The sequence below is a fragment of the Macrobrachium rosenbergii genome, chromosome 18 (genome assembly GCF_040412425.1).
Source record: "Macrobrachium rosenbergii isolate ZJJX-2024 chromosome 18, ASM4041242v1, whole genome shotgun sequence".
Taxonomy (NCBI): domain Eukaryota; kingdom Metazoa; phylum Arthropoda; class Malacostraca; order Decapoda; family Palaemonidae; genus Macrobrachium; species Macrobrachium rosenbergii.
In genome coordinates, this window is record NC_089758.1 from 28,176,734 (window position 1) to 28,194,110 (window position 17,377).

Consider the following 17,377-nt stretch of genomic DNA (forward strand, 5'->3'; position numbering starts at 1 on the left):
AGATTTAAAATGGAATCTGACATGCCAATTTAGGTTGTTTGTGTGTCAATATACGTTGATGCCGGCCATTAAGATCAGTCAAGGGAAAATATCCCCGCCCATTTTGAAACTTATAGGAAAATCGGCTCCGGGATTGATATGTTCCCGTCAATATTAAACGTGGGAGGATTCTTCATCTTGGAAGAGGGTATCTGCAGGCTGTGATGATCATCAGTACTACATTTCATTAGAGTAAAGTGAAATTCAGTCTGTATGGATCATTTAGGGAAATTCTTTTACTTGCGAAAAGGATGGTAGTGACTGCGCTCCCTAACTTTAAAGTTAAAGTTGGATTTATATCGGCTTATAAAGTTTTTAAAAGTAAGTGGGTAAGTAAGTTAATGATCGCGAAGAAAATAATAAAGGATAATTCATAATCTTGCAGCAATTTCCCACAAACCCGCTTGCAAGCACAAATGGGTGTGTACACGGACACGCGCGCACACACACACACACACACACACACACACACACACACATATATATATATATATATATATATATATATATATATATATATATCTCAGTATTTTGCAACAACTTGCTTTGATCTCTGGAACACTAATGCACATTACTCCTTTTGTTAGATTTACCACATTTGTATAAGAATGACGCCTTTTAAACATGAAGCCGAATATAGCCACGGACACCCATCTCCTGCCGAAGGCTGCTTCACCTCGGGAGTTTTCTTCTGTTTTTCTATCGACTCGTCTCAGACGCAGCGGGGCGAAACGACCTTGCTCCCAATGGCGTTGGCCTTAAGGGGGACCGAGTCTTTGTATCGGCTCTCCTCCTACAGGAGACCGGAATCTCGTATAAGGCCTCCTCCAGCTGGCTTCAGTTGTGGGTCCCATTCGTCTTACGGGAGGGACGAGAGACCAACTCAGCACTTTTCGTTTTCTCTGCCATTCCGACCCTTTCATGGCTTTTCCTCTTCTGTTTCTGATTGATTTTATAGATTTCATACTTTATTTTTTTTTTATCTGAAACGTTTATATTCACACTTCACTCGTATAATGGATTAACACATCGATATGTTTCCACCTTTTTCAAAATAATGAATTTTTTTTTTTTTTTTGGGGCCACCTGGCCAGTGCATTTCTAAATTGTTGATATTGCCTTTTTTGCGAAAAACATATAGCGATAAATAGAACTATAACGACTATAATTAAGGACAAATCAGCAGGCTAACCACGATTGCCAACATCTCCAAGGAACGCCTCACAAAATAGGTCTCCTAACTGCCTACCTAATTGCAAGAACCAAACACCTACACATCTTCCCTCTTTGCCGTGAATCCGTGACACTGTTGAAGCTCGTACGCCGCTGCCCACCACCTTTAAAACACACATGCACACACACATATATATACACATATGTCTAAATATATATATATATATATATATATATATATATATATATATATATATATATATATATATATATATATATATATATATATATATGTATGTGTGTGTGTGTGTGTGTGTGTGTGTGTTCGTATATAAATACAAATACACACACACACACACACACACACACATATATATATATATATATATATATATATATATATATATATATATATTATATACGGTATATGAACATATACTGTCAGTGAATTCATGCGCGCGAAATGTAATTCCTCATTAGCCACATTATTTCTGGTAATGAGTGGTAATCAGTGCCTGACGTTTTATGCACGTGCCGCAAAGAATTCCAAGTCGGGCCTGTCACGAAAACGAACAACTCTGTGAAGTTTTCCGAATGCAGTCGGGTAATTGAGACTTCTGACGAGTTTTCCAGTTTATTCGGCAAAGTGGAAATTATGTATGGACAGCTGGCTGGCTCCCTATTGACTTTTTATTTTTTTTATTTTATCTTTTTTTTTTTAATGGAGAGCTTTTGGAAATGAATCCTGGATATGAAAGCTGTAAATCTATTTCAGTTTATCTTTTTTTTATATATAGGAATCGTTGCTGCTCGTTCATTTATTGATAGAATATTCTTTTTTTTCCGATACAGTGTCTATTGTTCCGTGTGATCCGTCCTGTTATGAAAATAAATGGGTGTAAAAATTTTATATGTTGGGACAGGGATGCGCCCTTATTAATATTTGCCAATTATATGTTTTGCTATATATATATATATATATATATATATATATATATATATATATATATATATATATATGCACACACACGCACACACAAACATACACACATATATACATATATATATATATATATATATATATATATATACACACACACACACACACATATATATATATATATATATATATATATATATATATATATATATATATATATATATATATATATATCAAGCGATTATTCTGGGATAAATTTGTATTTGGTTTTAATATCATGGCATTCAATGAATAATGTTTTCTGTACATTAGGATTATTCAGCTAACACAGAAATAAATTAAGCAGCAGATGTTGCAACTAAATATAATAGATAATATTATTATTGTATAGCAACAGACAAGGAATTTAGCTTAATAGATAATTCCATCTAGAGAGGTTAGTTTGTCGCTGAGTTTGTGTAATAATATTCCCAAAGAGGAACTGAATGGTCTCCCTTAGGATGTACAGATCACTAATGATATGAAATAGTTTACCAGTAATTGCACCCTAAGCACAATGCAATATATAAAGAGAATTTCTTTTATAAAACATGGAAAAGACGAACTAGTCATAAATGATTCATTTTGTGATAGTGAAGTTGATGCTGATGATGATGATGAACTGTGACACTGTCATGTTCCAATCACTGCGTTTGTACTTATCTTCACTCGAAAGAGTGAAGATTCGATTTAGGCAACACAACTCTAATTAACGTCTATACTGGATGCTTTTTTTGCCTCTGGGAATATGCTAATTAAAATTCTACTCTGAACTGTAGTTTCTGTCTGTCAGCCTGCTTTCAGAAGCAGTTGTTAAGTGAAAAATGCATTTATTTCATTTTTTCTCTGATGAATTTCATCACTAATTCCTTCTGCTTCATAACATTTTAGTAATACGCTCGGTGTTTTGACTGTTATTGGTTTACATGAATATAATTCGCGATATTGTGCAACATTTCTTAATACTTTGATTAGAAATGCATTTACGATTCTCGATACTAAGGAATATCTCTATTTGAGGAATTACAATTGATGCTTGAATTTATGTTACACTACAGAATAATGATTCTCATCCTCAAAGGAATGATCACTGCATTTTTAATGCAATTTACGAAATAGAATATAATGATTCTCTTTCATAAAATTACGATTCTCATGAGAAATCTTATCTACAGATATATTTGCAATATCATAATGATTCTCTTTCATAAAATTACGATTCTCATGAAAAATCTTATCTACAAATATATTTGCAATATAATAATGATTCTCTTTCATAAAATTACGATTCTCATGAAGAGTCTCATCTGCAGATATATTTGCATACCTTTGCCATTTCGACGGCGAGCGAAAGTTACACATAACACGACAATGATTAAGGAAGCAGACAGAAAGCGTCGAAATAAAATAGAATTCTGGTGAGATCTTCACTTCACTCGAGCCATCACGTTCTGCTGTTTAAAGCCGCTGATGGTTTTGTGTACAGTTGCAATTACGTACGACTCGCCGATCAAACAAACGTATCTTTGCTGAGGGGTTTAACGCATAAGATCAAACGGTAATTACATGTTATATATATATATATATATATATATATATATATATATATATATATATATATATATATATATATATGTGTGTGTGTGTATAAAGACAAAATCCACGAAGGAAAGAGAAACAGTGGAGTACTGCAAGGTTTTCGACTTCTCGCCCTTTACTTAGCTAAGTAAAAGACATGAAGTCGAAAGGCCTTGCAGTACTCCACTATTTCTCTTCCTTCGTGGATTTTGTCTTTATTTGTGTATTCATCACGTTCCATATTTTTTCATGATTCAGTTCTATATATATATATATATATATATATATATATATATATATATATATATATACATATATAAATATATATATATATATATATATATATATATATATATATATATATATATATATATATATATATATATATATATATATATATATATATTGGTCCATTGTGTTTTCCACTGGTCTCCACATGCCTGCACACACATACACACACACATACACACACACACACACACACACACATATATATATATATATATATATATATATATATATATATATATATGTATGTATGTATGTGTATATAGTGTCTGTATTTTGTGTATGTACTTATGTACGTATGTATATTATCTTCTAGGACGACGGCATTAAATAAAATCTTCACTCTATCTTTCCATTCAAGAATTATGGAATAATAATAATTACAAACTGTCAGATAACATACTACACTACCATCCTTTAAAACAGCCCATTTTAAATATAAAATCCTATTCCCTTTGAAAGCGAAACCTGTAATTAATTCCTCTCCTGCTTAATTTTCTTCTTCCTACGCAGCTGGCAATTACAGCGGGTGCGTATTTCCCTCCTGGGTCACAAGTCACCGCCGTTGGCACGCCCTAGACAAGGGCGCCTCCTACTCCGTGTCTCGGCACAACACCACCCTGAGGCTTCACCACGCCCACAATCAGAGAGTCCAGTCGCCCACGATGGAACAGATGCAAAGCTATAATGAAGGTGAGTGAAGCTTTCCTTTTTTCAGTCCAGAAAGGTACGCCCCTACAACTGTTTTGAAATCAATGGTATGATTAATTATTTTCTATATTATTCGCTTACATTTTCTTACATTTTTTAAGTCTCATTAACTGCTTTAATGTCAGTGACGTAATAAACTTATTTCATATATTACTCTCTTACGTTTTTTGCAAATTTAAATGAATCGTCTCCATTTTTTAGGCTTTAAATGTCCCATGTCTTTACAACTTGACAGGTTCAATTCACCCGTCAACTGCAACAGAATTCATTACTTGATCCCGGGCTTATTTTTCTTAACCATCATTGCTCTAATCACTAAAATATTCATCTAAATGCACTTCATTTTTTTGTCACCTTAAGTATGCACTTTATCGCCTGCATACGCGAACTTTTCTTGTTAGTCTTCCAAAGCGTCACGAAAACTTATTTACCATTTCAACTTTCTAAACTTTTCTTGTCCTTCCTAGCAGGAACTCGATATCACCCAACAAAAAATAAAATAAAATAAAATAAAATAAAATAAAAAGTAAAAAAAAATAAAAATGTTAAAGTCCACCTTACACATTCTCCAAGCAAAATGCCACTTCATGTATATTTATGTAAAAGAAGTCCAATATTATGAAATCAGTAATAAGAACTCATATCATATATTATTTACAATAATTATCAGTATCATTCTGAGTAATCTCATCCAATTAACTCTACCAAAATCTATGGTTAAAGAGATACTACCAGATAAATAAAACTGACCTGCTGAATGTATAATAAACAAAAATGCGTAATATTTGTCAACAAAATAAAAAAAAAATTCTGCTAGTCACTGAAAGGTCTTATGGCTCACTGTCCTGTTTGGTTATTCTTAGATAATAATCAGCTTAATTTCATACTGTTCTTAGCTGTCACACATATTCTTTTATTTTCCAGTCATTTTTAGTTTTCTGCAAAAGAAAGCTATTATGCCGGCTTTGTCTGTCCGTTCGCACTTTACTCTATCCGCACTTTTTCTGTCCGCCCTCAGATCTTAAAAACTACTGAGGCTAGAGGGCTGCACATTGGTATGTTGGTCAACCACCCTCCAGTCATCAAACATACCAAATTGCAGCCCTCTAGCCTCGGTAGTTTTTATTTTATTTAAGGTTAAGGTTAGCCATAATCGTGCTTCTGGCCACGATATAGGATAGGCCAGCACCGGGCCTTGATTAAAGTTTCATGGGCCGTGACTCATACAGCATTATACCGAGACCACCGAAAGACAGATTATACACTGTAGCGGCTGTACAGAAAACTCGATTGCGCCGAAGAAACTTCGGTACATGTTTTACTTGTTCACTTTGCCTTAAGTCTTTCTACTGTGTATTTGGCAAATTTTGATCATTCTCTTCCTCTTAGACACTTACTGTTTAGATACGAGTATAATTAGATTTCCTTAAATCCTTTGAAAGTTTCGCTTCTGTGACGTATTTCAAAAACAAACAAACATTAGCGTGAGTCATCACATTCCCCTGCATTCCTTCTCATCATCCGTAACAGCATTCCTACCATCCAACTGAAATCACATCGACTCATACCTCCATTCACGACACGAAAGTCCATGTGTTTATTTATTTACTTGTCCACTTTCAACGTTCATATCATGAGCTCTGTTCTGTTATTCACGCAATAAAAATCTCTCTCTCTCTGTTTGAAACGGCTGCAATATTTTCAGTAATGAGTTCGAGTGAAATAATTCATTTTATTCTTTTTTTTTTGATATATGAAATGGATTGCGATGGGCGATCGCCAGTGTCATAATGGCATTGAAATATTCACTTAAAAGTGTCTGCTGCGTTCATGTTTGATGGCGTGTACGTAAAAGATATTCTCACAAGTACACAGGTATACATATGTACACCCATATATATATATACTGTATATATATATATATATATATATATATATATATATATATATATATATATATACATTCAGTCATACATACTATATATATATATATACATATATATATACTATATATATACATACACATATATATGCACATATACATGTATATATAGTATATTCCAATTTCGTTGCATTTCAAACAAATTTGCATTTGTCAACATTCCATTCCTTTTTTACCTTTAAAGGTGCGCAGGTTTAAAGTGTATTCAAAGAGGCAGCACGAAAAAAAAAATTCGAACTTCAATAAATAACGGAATAACCGAATGCATCGCAGCTTATGGAAGACTTGATTTTGTCCTTCTCTTATTATTCTTCATGAGGATGCGCCCTTTGGAGCTATTGCGATCATTTTCATCAATTTCGAAACTGCGAAAGGTTCAGTGCAACAATAAAACATTTATTGCGTATATCTGTTCATTTATAAAACAACAGACAGAGACACACGCACGCAAAATACACATAGCTAAACACACACACACATATATACATATATATACAGACACAATGTATATACATATATATACACAAATATATATATAAATATAAATATATATATATATATATATATATATATATATATATATATATATATATATATATATATAATCTATATATATACAGTACATATACTTATATATACTGTACATACACACACACACACACACACACACACACATATATATATATATATATATATATAATCGTAGTTATAAACATTTGTTGGCACACGATTTCATGACGTAATATTTTCCTCCACACAGAAGGTGAACAGGTAACCAGAACTTCCTACCTGGGAACCGAGGAGCGACTGGTCTGTTCTGAAACTAAGGAGGTTTCTCCGTCAAGAGTCGTCCTAGTCGTCCACAGCACCACTGGATGGTAAGTAATGCGACTGTGTACGTGCTCATACACATGTATATTCTGTATGCGTGTGGTTGTGTATGTGTACATCTTTCTTTGCATGTGCATCAGCAGTGAAAAAATCAAGCATATAATACTTTCAGAAACCAACATTTACTGGTGAGGATTTGTAGTAAAAATTCCTATTAACTTTTGACTTATAAAATATTAGGGTTTTACTGTTTCGACTTTATTGCATGAACCTGATCTGCCTATATATATATGTGTGTGTGTGTGTGTGTGTGTGTGTGTGTGTGTGTGTGTGTGTGTGTGTGTGTGTGTGTAAGTCCGTAAACTTGATTATCATTATAGACAAAAAAATCCTTAAATTCGTGAATAAAGCCTGTTAAGAAGAAACGGAAAACCTTTCTTAAAAACGTAGTTCCAGTGAATTGATTTGCAATATTATTATTATTATTATTATTATTATTATTATTATTATTATTATTATTATTATTATTATTATTATTATTATTATTATTATTATTATTATTCCCCTTTTGTACTTTCCTATCATGAGGCAATTACAAAATCCTGCTTGACCTTATCACGTGACTCCAGCATATTTTTGAATGAGTCCAACATATTTTTGAATGAGCCTCACCTCCTACACATTCTACTCTTCTTTCAACAAGGCCACTAAAGACGTTTTGTACTACGAAATATTAACTATTTCCATCCATAACAAATTCATAGCAATCACAGATGTTTACAAGACATTACTGGTGTATCATAAATATTCGAAATATTTTAAGTATGTCACATTTTTAAGGGCATTTGTCCGAAGTATATTAAAAGGGCTCTATTACACAAATTACTGAATGATTGTTTTAAGGAAATTATTGTCAATATTTTTGTACTAAACTCTGTGAGATTAAATAAATTCTGTGCAAAAAAATTCCATTCGCAGTCAACTGAAAGTTAAGGATGAGAGTTAAAAACTCCACTTTAAAGGGGTAATTAAAGTGTTCATTGCATTTTTAGAATTTAAGACCTCTCATTGCATGTTTATCATCTATTTCATTATTATTATTATTATTATTATTATTATTATTATTATTATTATTATTATTATTATTATTATTATTATTATTATTATTATTATGAGGGTGCATGCAATGGAATTTCAAAGAAGGTTTACGAATATAATTGTATATCTATATTCTAGAAAGATATTTGCAAGTTCTATCCAACATTATCAAACTAGGTACCAATATGATCTTTACAAAACACGTGCACTCAAACACAAAAAGCGTCAATGACTTAATCATTCATCAACTATCATTTGTTTCAGTTCGAGTGGTTATGTCTGCACTGTCTTCTACAAGAGAGACGGCCACATTATCGAAATGCAGCAAGGTAATGGAGTGTCATGTTTATTATGAATTTAGATGTTATGAATTAAGATTGTGTTCGTAACAGAACTTAAGCTGTAGATGTGGTATGTTTTTACACATGAGAGGTTAAATTCGACTATCAGTAATTGTAAGGGATTCTTAATATTCATCAGTTATGAATACCACTATGAAATGATAAATGTCTTATGAAATAGGACTCTCCCTGAAGCTATGTGCTTCTGTATTTCAGGAGTTCATTTGGAGACAGCACCAAAAACAATACTTTTTATTACACAGATTTTATAATGACGTATACCATGTATGTCTAGTTTGTATGTGGGCGTACTACATAAACGTATGAGTGTATTTTAAGTTTACTGTGATTGATTTTGGAGAGGTTTTCTTAATGAATTTAGTATGAAACATTTGTACAAGTTTCCGGCATTAGATAAGTGAAGACAATTTTTATTCTATTGCATGAGGCAATATGATTACCATTCAATACTTTGTTCTTTCTACTGCGTGAAGCAATATGGTTCCCATTCAATATTAACTCGGAATTCTTCCGCTTAACGCTTTATAAATATATTCACGGAGACGCGAAGAATAAGTAGGAATAATATATGAATGCGATAAATGTCGTGAGCAAAGATCATTAGTGTGACACTCACATAATCATGGCAGACACGAACCACCTTTCGTGACTTTATGAAATTAATAAGTCTTCAACCACCAGTTCAATTCACTAATGTGAGTGTGTGTGTGTGTGTGTGTGTGTGTGTGTGTGTGTATATATATATATATATATATATATATATATATATATATATATATATATATATATATATGTGTGTGTGTGTGTGTATATATATACGTACATACATACATACATATAGAAATAATCAACACACAATCACGTGTGGAACAGAAATAAATTTCTGACTCACATCAGGATCGAACCCAGGTCTTTCAACTGAAAGACAAGACTTGCGTGGCTTGGTTGGCAGCGGTCTTGCCCTTCGATTGAAAGACCTGGGTTCGATCCTAATGTGTCAGAAATTTACACACACACATATATACACACACACACACACACATATATATATATATATATATATATATATATATATATATATATATACATAAATCAGTATTATGAATGACTACTTCATAACATATTAATTTCAAAGAAGGGGCACTTCTTTCACATATTTTTATGACAATACATTCTTCATCATACAAGTATAAAAAAATCTAGGAATAATCAACGTTATTTTCTTTATTTTATATATATTATTACCTAAAAGTTTATGATAACATAAGCACCATTAGCCAATAGATCACATTAACATAAAATAACTTGAGATTTGAATTTCTGATGGTTCATTAGCCAGTAGATCACATTAGCATAAAATAACTTGAGATTTGAATTTTTGATGGTTTTAAAAATTCAATGACTTTTTTTTTTCCTCTTGTCCCCAGGTAACCGAGCCATCCGGGCACAAGATGCGTGTCGACCTTTGTATTTCAATGACACGAAGGCTCCCCACATCACTCTGACCAGTAATTATTCAGGTTTTTCAATATGTAAAACTTCGTTGGCTGGCTCTCTCTCTCTCTCTCTCTCTCTCTCTCTCTCTCTCTCTCTCTCTCTCTCTCTTTGTGTCTGTTTGTATGTATGTATGTATGTATTATATATATATATATATATATATATATATATATATATATATATATATATATATATATATATATATATATAAAAGGTGTGTGTGCTGTATGCATGCATGTATGTACGTGTGTATATATATATATATATATATACATATATATATATATAATATATATATACAAACACGCATAATATATGTATATATATATATATATATATATATATATATATATATATATATATATATATATATGGTCATGTGTGAATATGCCAGTGACTATTGTCCTCTCTTTCCTCGGGAGCCAACCGCCTGCCCCAACCCTGTCTGGGGAAATAACTTGATGTTAAAAAAAAAAAAAAAAAAAAAAAACAGAGAATACTGAAGCTTACGTTGAAGAGAAATACTTTTTTATTTTTTATCCTAAGTCTCCTCAAACAATTTACAATTCAGATTGTAAATTATTATCTCTTTTTGGAAATTAGAAAAATGAATTACGTGATTATTTATGCAAGTGGCACATCAATTTAAGATATAACTGATATATACAATCTAACACGAAAATATATTCCACTTATGTTGAATTTGCTAAATATATATATATATATATATATATATATATATATATATATATATATATATATATATATATATATATATATATATATATATATATATATATATATATATAAATTCACTAAACACTACCATTACTTTCAGAAACTAAAACATAATTGAAGCCCTGAAAGCGATATATCACACCTCCACTTTCGCAGGAATACTCTGGGTTCCGAAAACCTAATTAAAATCCCTTTATTACAGGTGGAGCTCCCAGCAGGCGACAGTGCCCCTTCGTGGGCGTGTGGGTTGCAGGCGAAGGAGATTGCAGGAGGGACGTGACTCACCTGAGAGCAGGCTGCGTCTCCCTGTACAACCTGCACTTTGTCCACGCCTGTCCGGCAGAAACTACCAAGCATGGTGGGTATTCTACAGGTCTCCAGCGTTGTTTTCTTTCTGTTTATTCTATTTTGATGGCTGAGAATAATACCCACTTATTTTAGAGCTATCAGACATCAAGCGAAAGCTAATAGGGCCTGTTATGCGGACTTTAGTGTAGCATATATATTTATGGTCTGAAATGTGACTGGTTGAATGGATGCTTTAGAGGTAGTCAGTGCTCTTTTCATTCAATTTGTTCTATCTTGTTGAATGAAATAACTATCCAATTATTTGGGAGCTGTCAGTCACCAAATGCAAATTGAAGAGTCTGCTACACCATGCAGATAGAAAAGTAGTGTGTATTTATGGGCTGAAATCTGACTGGCCGAATGAATGCTTCAGAAGTCGTCAGTCCATTTTTCTTTTGATGAATGAGGTGGCCTGTTATGCTGAAAGAAAAGTATTGTATAATTTTAGCCTGATACATGAGAGGCTGAAAGAATTCTTCAGAAGTCGTCAGTCTTGCTGTCTTTCCATCTATTCTATATTGATGAATCAGAGGACCATTCAATTAATCTTGCTGTCTTTCCAAGTTTATGAGGGTCTGGTATGTGGACTGAAAAGTAGCGTATATTTATGGCCTGAAATCTGATTGGGTGAATGAATGCTTCCGAGGTCGTCAGCCTTATCTTTCCATTTGTTCTTCCTTGACGAATGGGATGAGTATCCAGTTAAATCCAAGTAGCCAGGCATCAACCACAAATCTATGAGAGATGCTTATGCGGACAGAAAAGTAGTGCATAATTGAGGTCTGGAAACTGAGTGGCTGAATGGACGCTTCGGAGATCGTCAGTCTTGATTTCCTTCCACTTCTTCTATTTTAATGAATGAGATGCTAACCAATTACTCGTCATTTGCCAGAAACAATTCCAAACAGATGAAGTCTCTTACAGCATGCGGACAAGAGTATAATGTATATTTATGGCCTGAAACCTAAGAGAATGAAGGAATGCTTCAGAAGTTATCAGTTTTGTTGTCTTTCCATTTCTTCTATTTTGACGAATCAGAAGAGTATCCAGTTACTTGTCAGTTGCCAGTAACAATTTCAAGTCCATGAAGGTCTCTGACACGACATGCGGACAGAAAAGTAGTGTGTATTTACGCCATGAAATCTGATTGGCTGAATGAGCCATACTTCTTCTTCTTCTACCCAACAGCATTCGTGTGTCACGGCCACTGGGCTGAGGCCGGTTCCATATTCGTCGTGGCTTCCCCGGACGACCGGCCCTCGCATCGCCTTTGCCTTATCGCCACGTCTATCACAAACAAGGACAAACAGATGAATCACCCGAGTAACAACACACAGATGTTACAAGTGACAGCGCATGCGCACTCATGTCAGCGTCATCACGTGCCGCCGACAACCACTCTTAGCCTCAATCTCACGGCCCAAGGTGGGTGGCCGAAATTTTATCATCGTTGTTGAATGTATAACTAAAACGGATTGGAAAATGAAACAGTCCATTCTGCCATTCTGTTCTGGAGTGTTGATGAGAGTTTTATAATGTTTCATAGCCTTTAGGTAGTAAATTAAATTTCTTCCAACTTTTTAGTATTATTTTGAAAGTTCAAACTCATATCATAATGATGGAACATTTCTAAAATTCTACACATCATCATCTTCAGTCAATTTAGATTTGTATATGATCACAAAACATAAATTTACATTATTAATTTACAATTATGTACTTGATATCAACCTGCAAACTTTAAAAACCATTCACTAAGGGTCAATGTTCTCCCCCAAAATCAAGAGTATATTCCCTGAATAATTTCCCTAAGACTCGATATTCTCCCCTCAAAATCAAGATTATATTTCATGACGACTTTCCCTAAGATTCAATATTTTCCCTAAGTACTCTCCTTAAGACCCAATATTCTCCCCCAAACTCCAGAGTAGATCCCCTGAGTACTTTCCCTAAGGCTCCATATACTCGCCAAAATCAAGAGTATATTACCAAAGTACTCTCCCTAAGCCTCGATATTCTCCCCCGAAATCAAGAGTACTTTCCCTGAGACTCTACTTTCTCCCGCAGGCGAGTGCTCTGTAGCAGGCATCAGCAATGGAAAGGAACGACTTACCCCTCCAGTTTTGATGACATTACTATTTTTAGTCTCTAGTGTTAACGCGTATGAATGGGAGATCTGCAGATGAAGAATGCGACCCTGGAAGACCCTCTGAGGCGCTGGAAGTCTGGACTCCAGCGCCCACTCCTACATTAAGCTTTAAGTTTCATCCAAATTAGCCGTTTCGTGAAGTCCACAACTATAAACATTTGCATTTGATATGGATCTGTTTATATGTATACCCTTAAGAATATGTGTATACGTATATATATATGTATGTATGTATATGTATAATATATATATAGATGTATATATATGTATATATATACATATATACAGTATATATACATCCTGTGTATATATATATATATATATATATATATATATATATACACATATATATATACATATACATAAAGGTATATATGTATGTGTACATAATATATAGACATTTGTGTGTGTATTGATGAACAAGTGCGAATGTTTGCATGTGTATGTTGATATTAATCATACATATTGCATTGTGATATATATTCTTTTAAATGTTTTTATGACCTTGATACAATTAGAATATATTTTGATAAAGCTATATAGCACATTTATATAAATCTAAAAAGAAAGTGTTGAATAGATATTATAAAAGTATATAATATCTCTTAGAGAAAGCCATAAGCGAAGTCATTTGTTTAAGATTGAATATTTGTTAGACTCCAGAAATTACTATTATTATTCTTATTCTTATTATTATTATTATCATCATCATCATTGTCGCAGAGAATGGTTGGTAGAATGGATATGATATTTGTACGATTATGTTCCTCGTCAAAACAAAACAAAAATAAAAAAAAGATATAAAGGCACTCGGCAAGACGGAGATAATTTTATACCGAATACTTGTTAAGATAAGTCGATGGTTATGGTAGTGTCATCATCAATATTTTTGTAATGTTATTCTGTATCTCTTAAGCCTGTATGTAATAAAAATGAAAAGCAGGATCTTTATATATAGAATATTCTGTGGGAAGACAAAAGGGAACAGATGAAGAGGTGATTTTTGTGGGGGACGAATGAGAATAAAACTTTCAATTCATGATACTCTTATAATTATGTATCAGCAAAATCTGACTTGATGACTGTAAATTAAAATAAAAAAAAACGCTTGTGTTGTGTAACAGTTGCTAATTGTATATATTGTATCATACACAGTTATAATGTTAAGGTATAGAGCATATTCACCACATTTGTTATATTTACGCAGGTAATCAAATTTTGATTTCGACACTTGATAATATAATAGAATTAGGGCACAATTATTAAAAATAAAAACAGCATGCGAACTAATGGGTTTGTTGAGTTATCGTGAATGTATAAAATTTTCGCACAAAATTTACCGTTTTTTGGAAAAAAAGCTTTGAAGTCGTCATGGGAACGCAAGATGATTTTCATGGACAGAAATATAAAAATATATATATATATATTAATAAATATGAATTTAAATGGCAGAAATTGACGGTTATATACAGTTGCAGGTTTTAACTCACCATCCGACAATCCAATTATGAGAAACGTCAAGAGAATGAAATCTAGAATCTGTTGTTTATTATCAATGATGATATTTATTGGCGTCATATCCTTTTGTTTGCATTAAAAACTCGTGTATTTATTGAATCAGATATTTTCGAAGAGGGGGGCGGCGTTTCAAGGCAAAACACGAACGCTAATAAATATACTCAAAGGGTGATCATTCATTCTGTTTTTGTTTTTCGTTCGATAAAACCCAACTCTTACGAACAAAAGATGCTTAGGAATGGTGAGGTGAAATTGAAGGGCTTTCATGTTTATAAATTTAAGAGAGAGAGAGAGAGAGAGAGAGAGAGAGAAAGGCACTAGTTGAATCTAGCAGAAAGGGGCATTGTCGGAGGGCAAAAATGCCCCTTGCCAATATGATAAACACATTAATTATATGAATGGTATTTTAAATCTTTGTGATAAATTGTTATATAGAGCTCCGAGGTCAAGTGAGGTTGCGTTAATTTCTATTGGATGATCTACATTATACATTTTCACATTCGTTCCAAAGCGTATGAACTACAACTACAATTATATATATATATATATATATATATATATATATATATATATATATATATATATATATATATATACTACATATATACTGTATATATATATATATATATATATATATATATATATATATATATATATATATATATATATATATATATATATATATATATATATAAAAGTAGCCCGTTAAAGACTTGCTTTCAAAACTCAGTAGCTGAATTGTCAACAAAATGCATTGATAAAACAATGCATGCCTGAACAAGCTGATGGTTAATTTATATTTCTAATCTAACAGGGAATACACTAAATCAGGTTATGTTTTCCGTAAAGAGTATAAAGACACAAAGAATAATAAATGACCAAACTGACGCTAAGACATTGAAATAAGAAATAAGGCAGTAATTTACAAAATATCTACCCATGTCTTAATTAGAAATTTAATGCCAAAGGGAGACGGACAGTGAAGTACATACCCCATATATGAAAGGGACATTTCAGTAAATTTGTTACAGCATCTTGTCGACTACAGTACTGAAAACCCTTTGCGGATGAACTGTAAATACGAAATAAAAAAAAAAAACACCTTCCTTATATGACTGACTCATATTTGCAGTATAGGCGGTAACTTGTGAGACTATGGACCACAAAACTGATTAGCACTGAACAAGACTCGACTTGGACTGAAACGCACCGTAATAGAAAAAAGATGTGACGTTTACACTTGAAGCGAAACATTCAACAGTAGATTATTTGTGAATGACGTATTAAAACCTTACGAGGAAATCCACACATTGAATATAAAGGACCGACGCAAATATTTTTTTTAAACATAGTTCTAAAACTGTTAATGACATTGTACATTGCAATACTAATGACACTTGATGGTAAAACACATATTTCATAGTAACATTTTTTATTGATTGTATTAGGAATGCCACACAGTGACGTGATGAAATATATTTATATACATAGTAATGATTTAATTATAGTATTCTCTATTAAACATTAACAAGTCTATAAAACAAATTTGACAGATCTATGAGACTTGTATGTATTTAAATGACCAAAGATGTAATCGAGCCACGAGAGATGAAAAAACTGTCATATATCCTATGGTTATATTTGAAGAAATTACTTTTATTTCGACCAAATTACCACTAAACTCCTAATAAAGAACGATACAACATTAAAGCAACCTTGAAATACTCATATTGTATAAATAGACAACATTACAACAACCTTGAAATACTCTTATTACACAAAGAAACAACATTACAGCAACCTTAAGATGCGACAAAGTAATTGGTATACAATGCAAAGTCGTTCAGGAAAATTCGTTCAAGTAGGGCGAACCAGATGATGTCAATTACCTTACATCGGCAATATTATAACAGCCTTAAAGGTAAAAAAATAAATAAATAAATAAATAAATAATGAAATAAATAAATATAGACTAAGAACCGTGATATAGAAGATATAATAATTCTTTTTTTTTTATTGACTCCATACTTTGCCTATCTCTTGTTTTCATTTTTGGACGTTCGACCATTTGCTAAGCTTTCCTGATTTCTCACACCTGTATAATGACAGCGGACGTCATCGTCTGT

General features: G+C 32.5%; 1 protein-coding gene across 5 annotated transcripts in view; it reads left to right on the forward strand.

Moving 5' to 3' along the window:
• Positions 1-15,800, forward strand: part of LOC136848235 (uncharacterized) — a 264,110-nt gene extending 248,310 nt beyond the window's left edge. For all 5 annotated transcript variants that reach the window (XM_067120594.1, XM_067120590.1, XM_067120593.1 and 2 more), the window contains 7 exons: positions 4,571-4,750; positions 7,471-7,588; positions 8,904-8,968; positions 10,429-10,509; positions 11,439-11,594; positions 12,773-13,009; positions 13,652-15,800. In XM_067120594.1, coding sequence (XP_066976695.1) covers positions 4,571-4,750; positions 7,471-7,588; positions 8,904-8,968; positions 10,429-10,509; positions 11,439-11,594; positions 12,773-13,009; positions 13,652-13,770 — 956 coding nt within the window. In that variant the 3' untranslated portion in view covers positions 13,771-15,800. The remainder of the gene's footprint in view (positions 1-4,570; positions 4,751-7,470; positions 7,589-8,903; positions 8,969-10,428; positions 10,510-11,438; positions 11,595-12,772; positions 13,010-13,651) is intronic.
• The last annotated feature ends 1,577 nt before the right edge of the window (positions 15,801-17,377 follow it).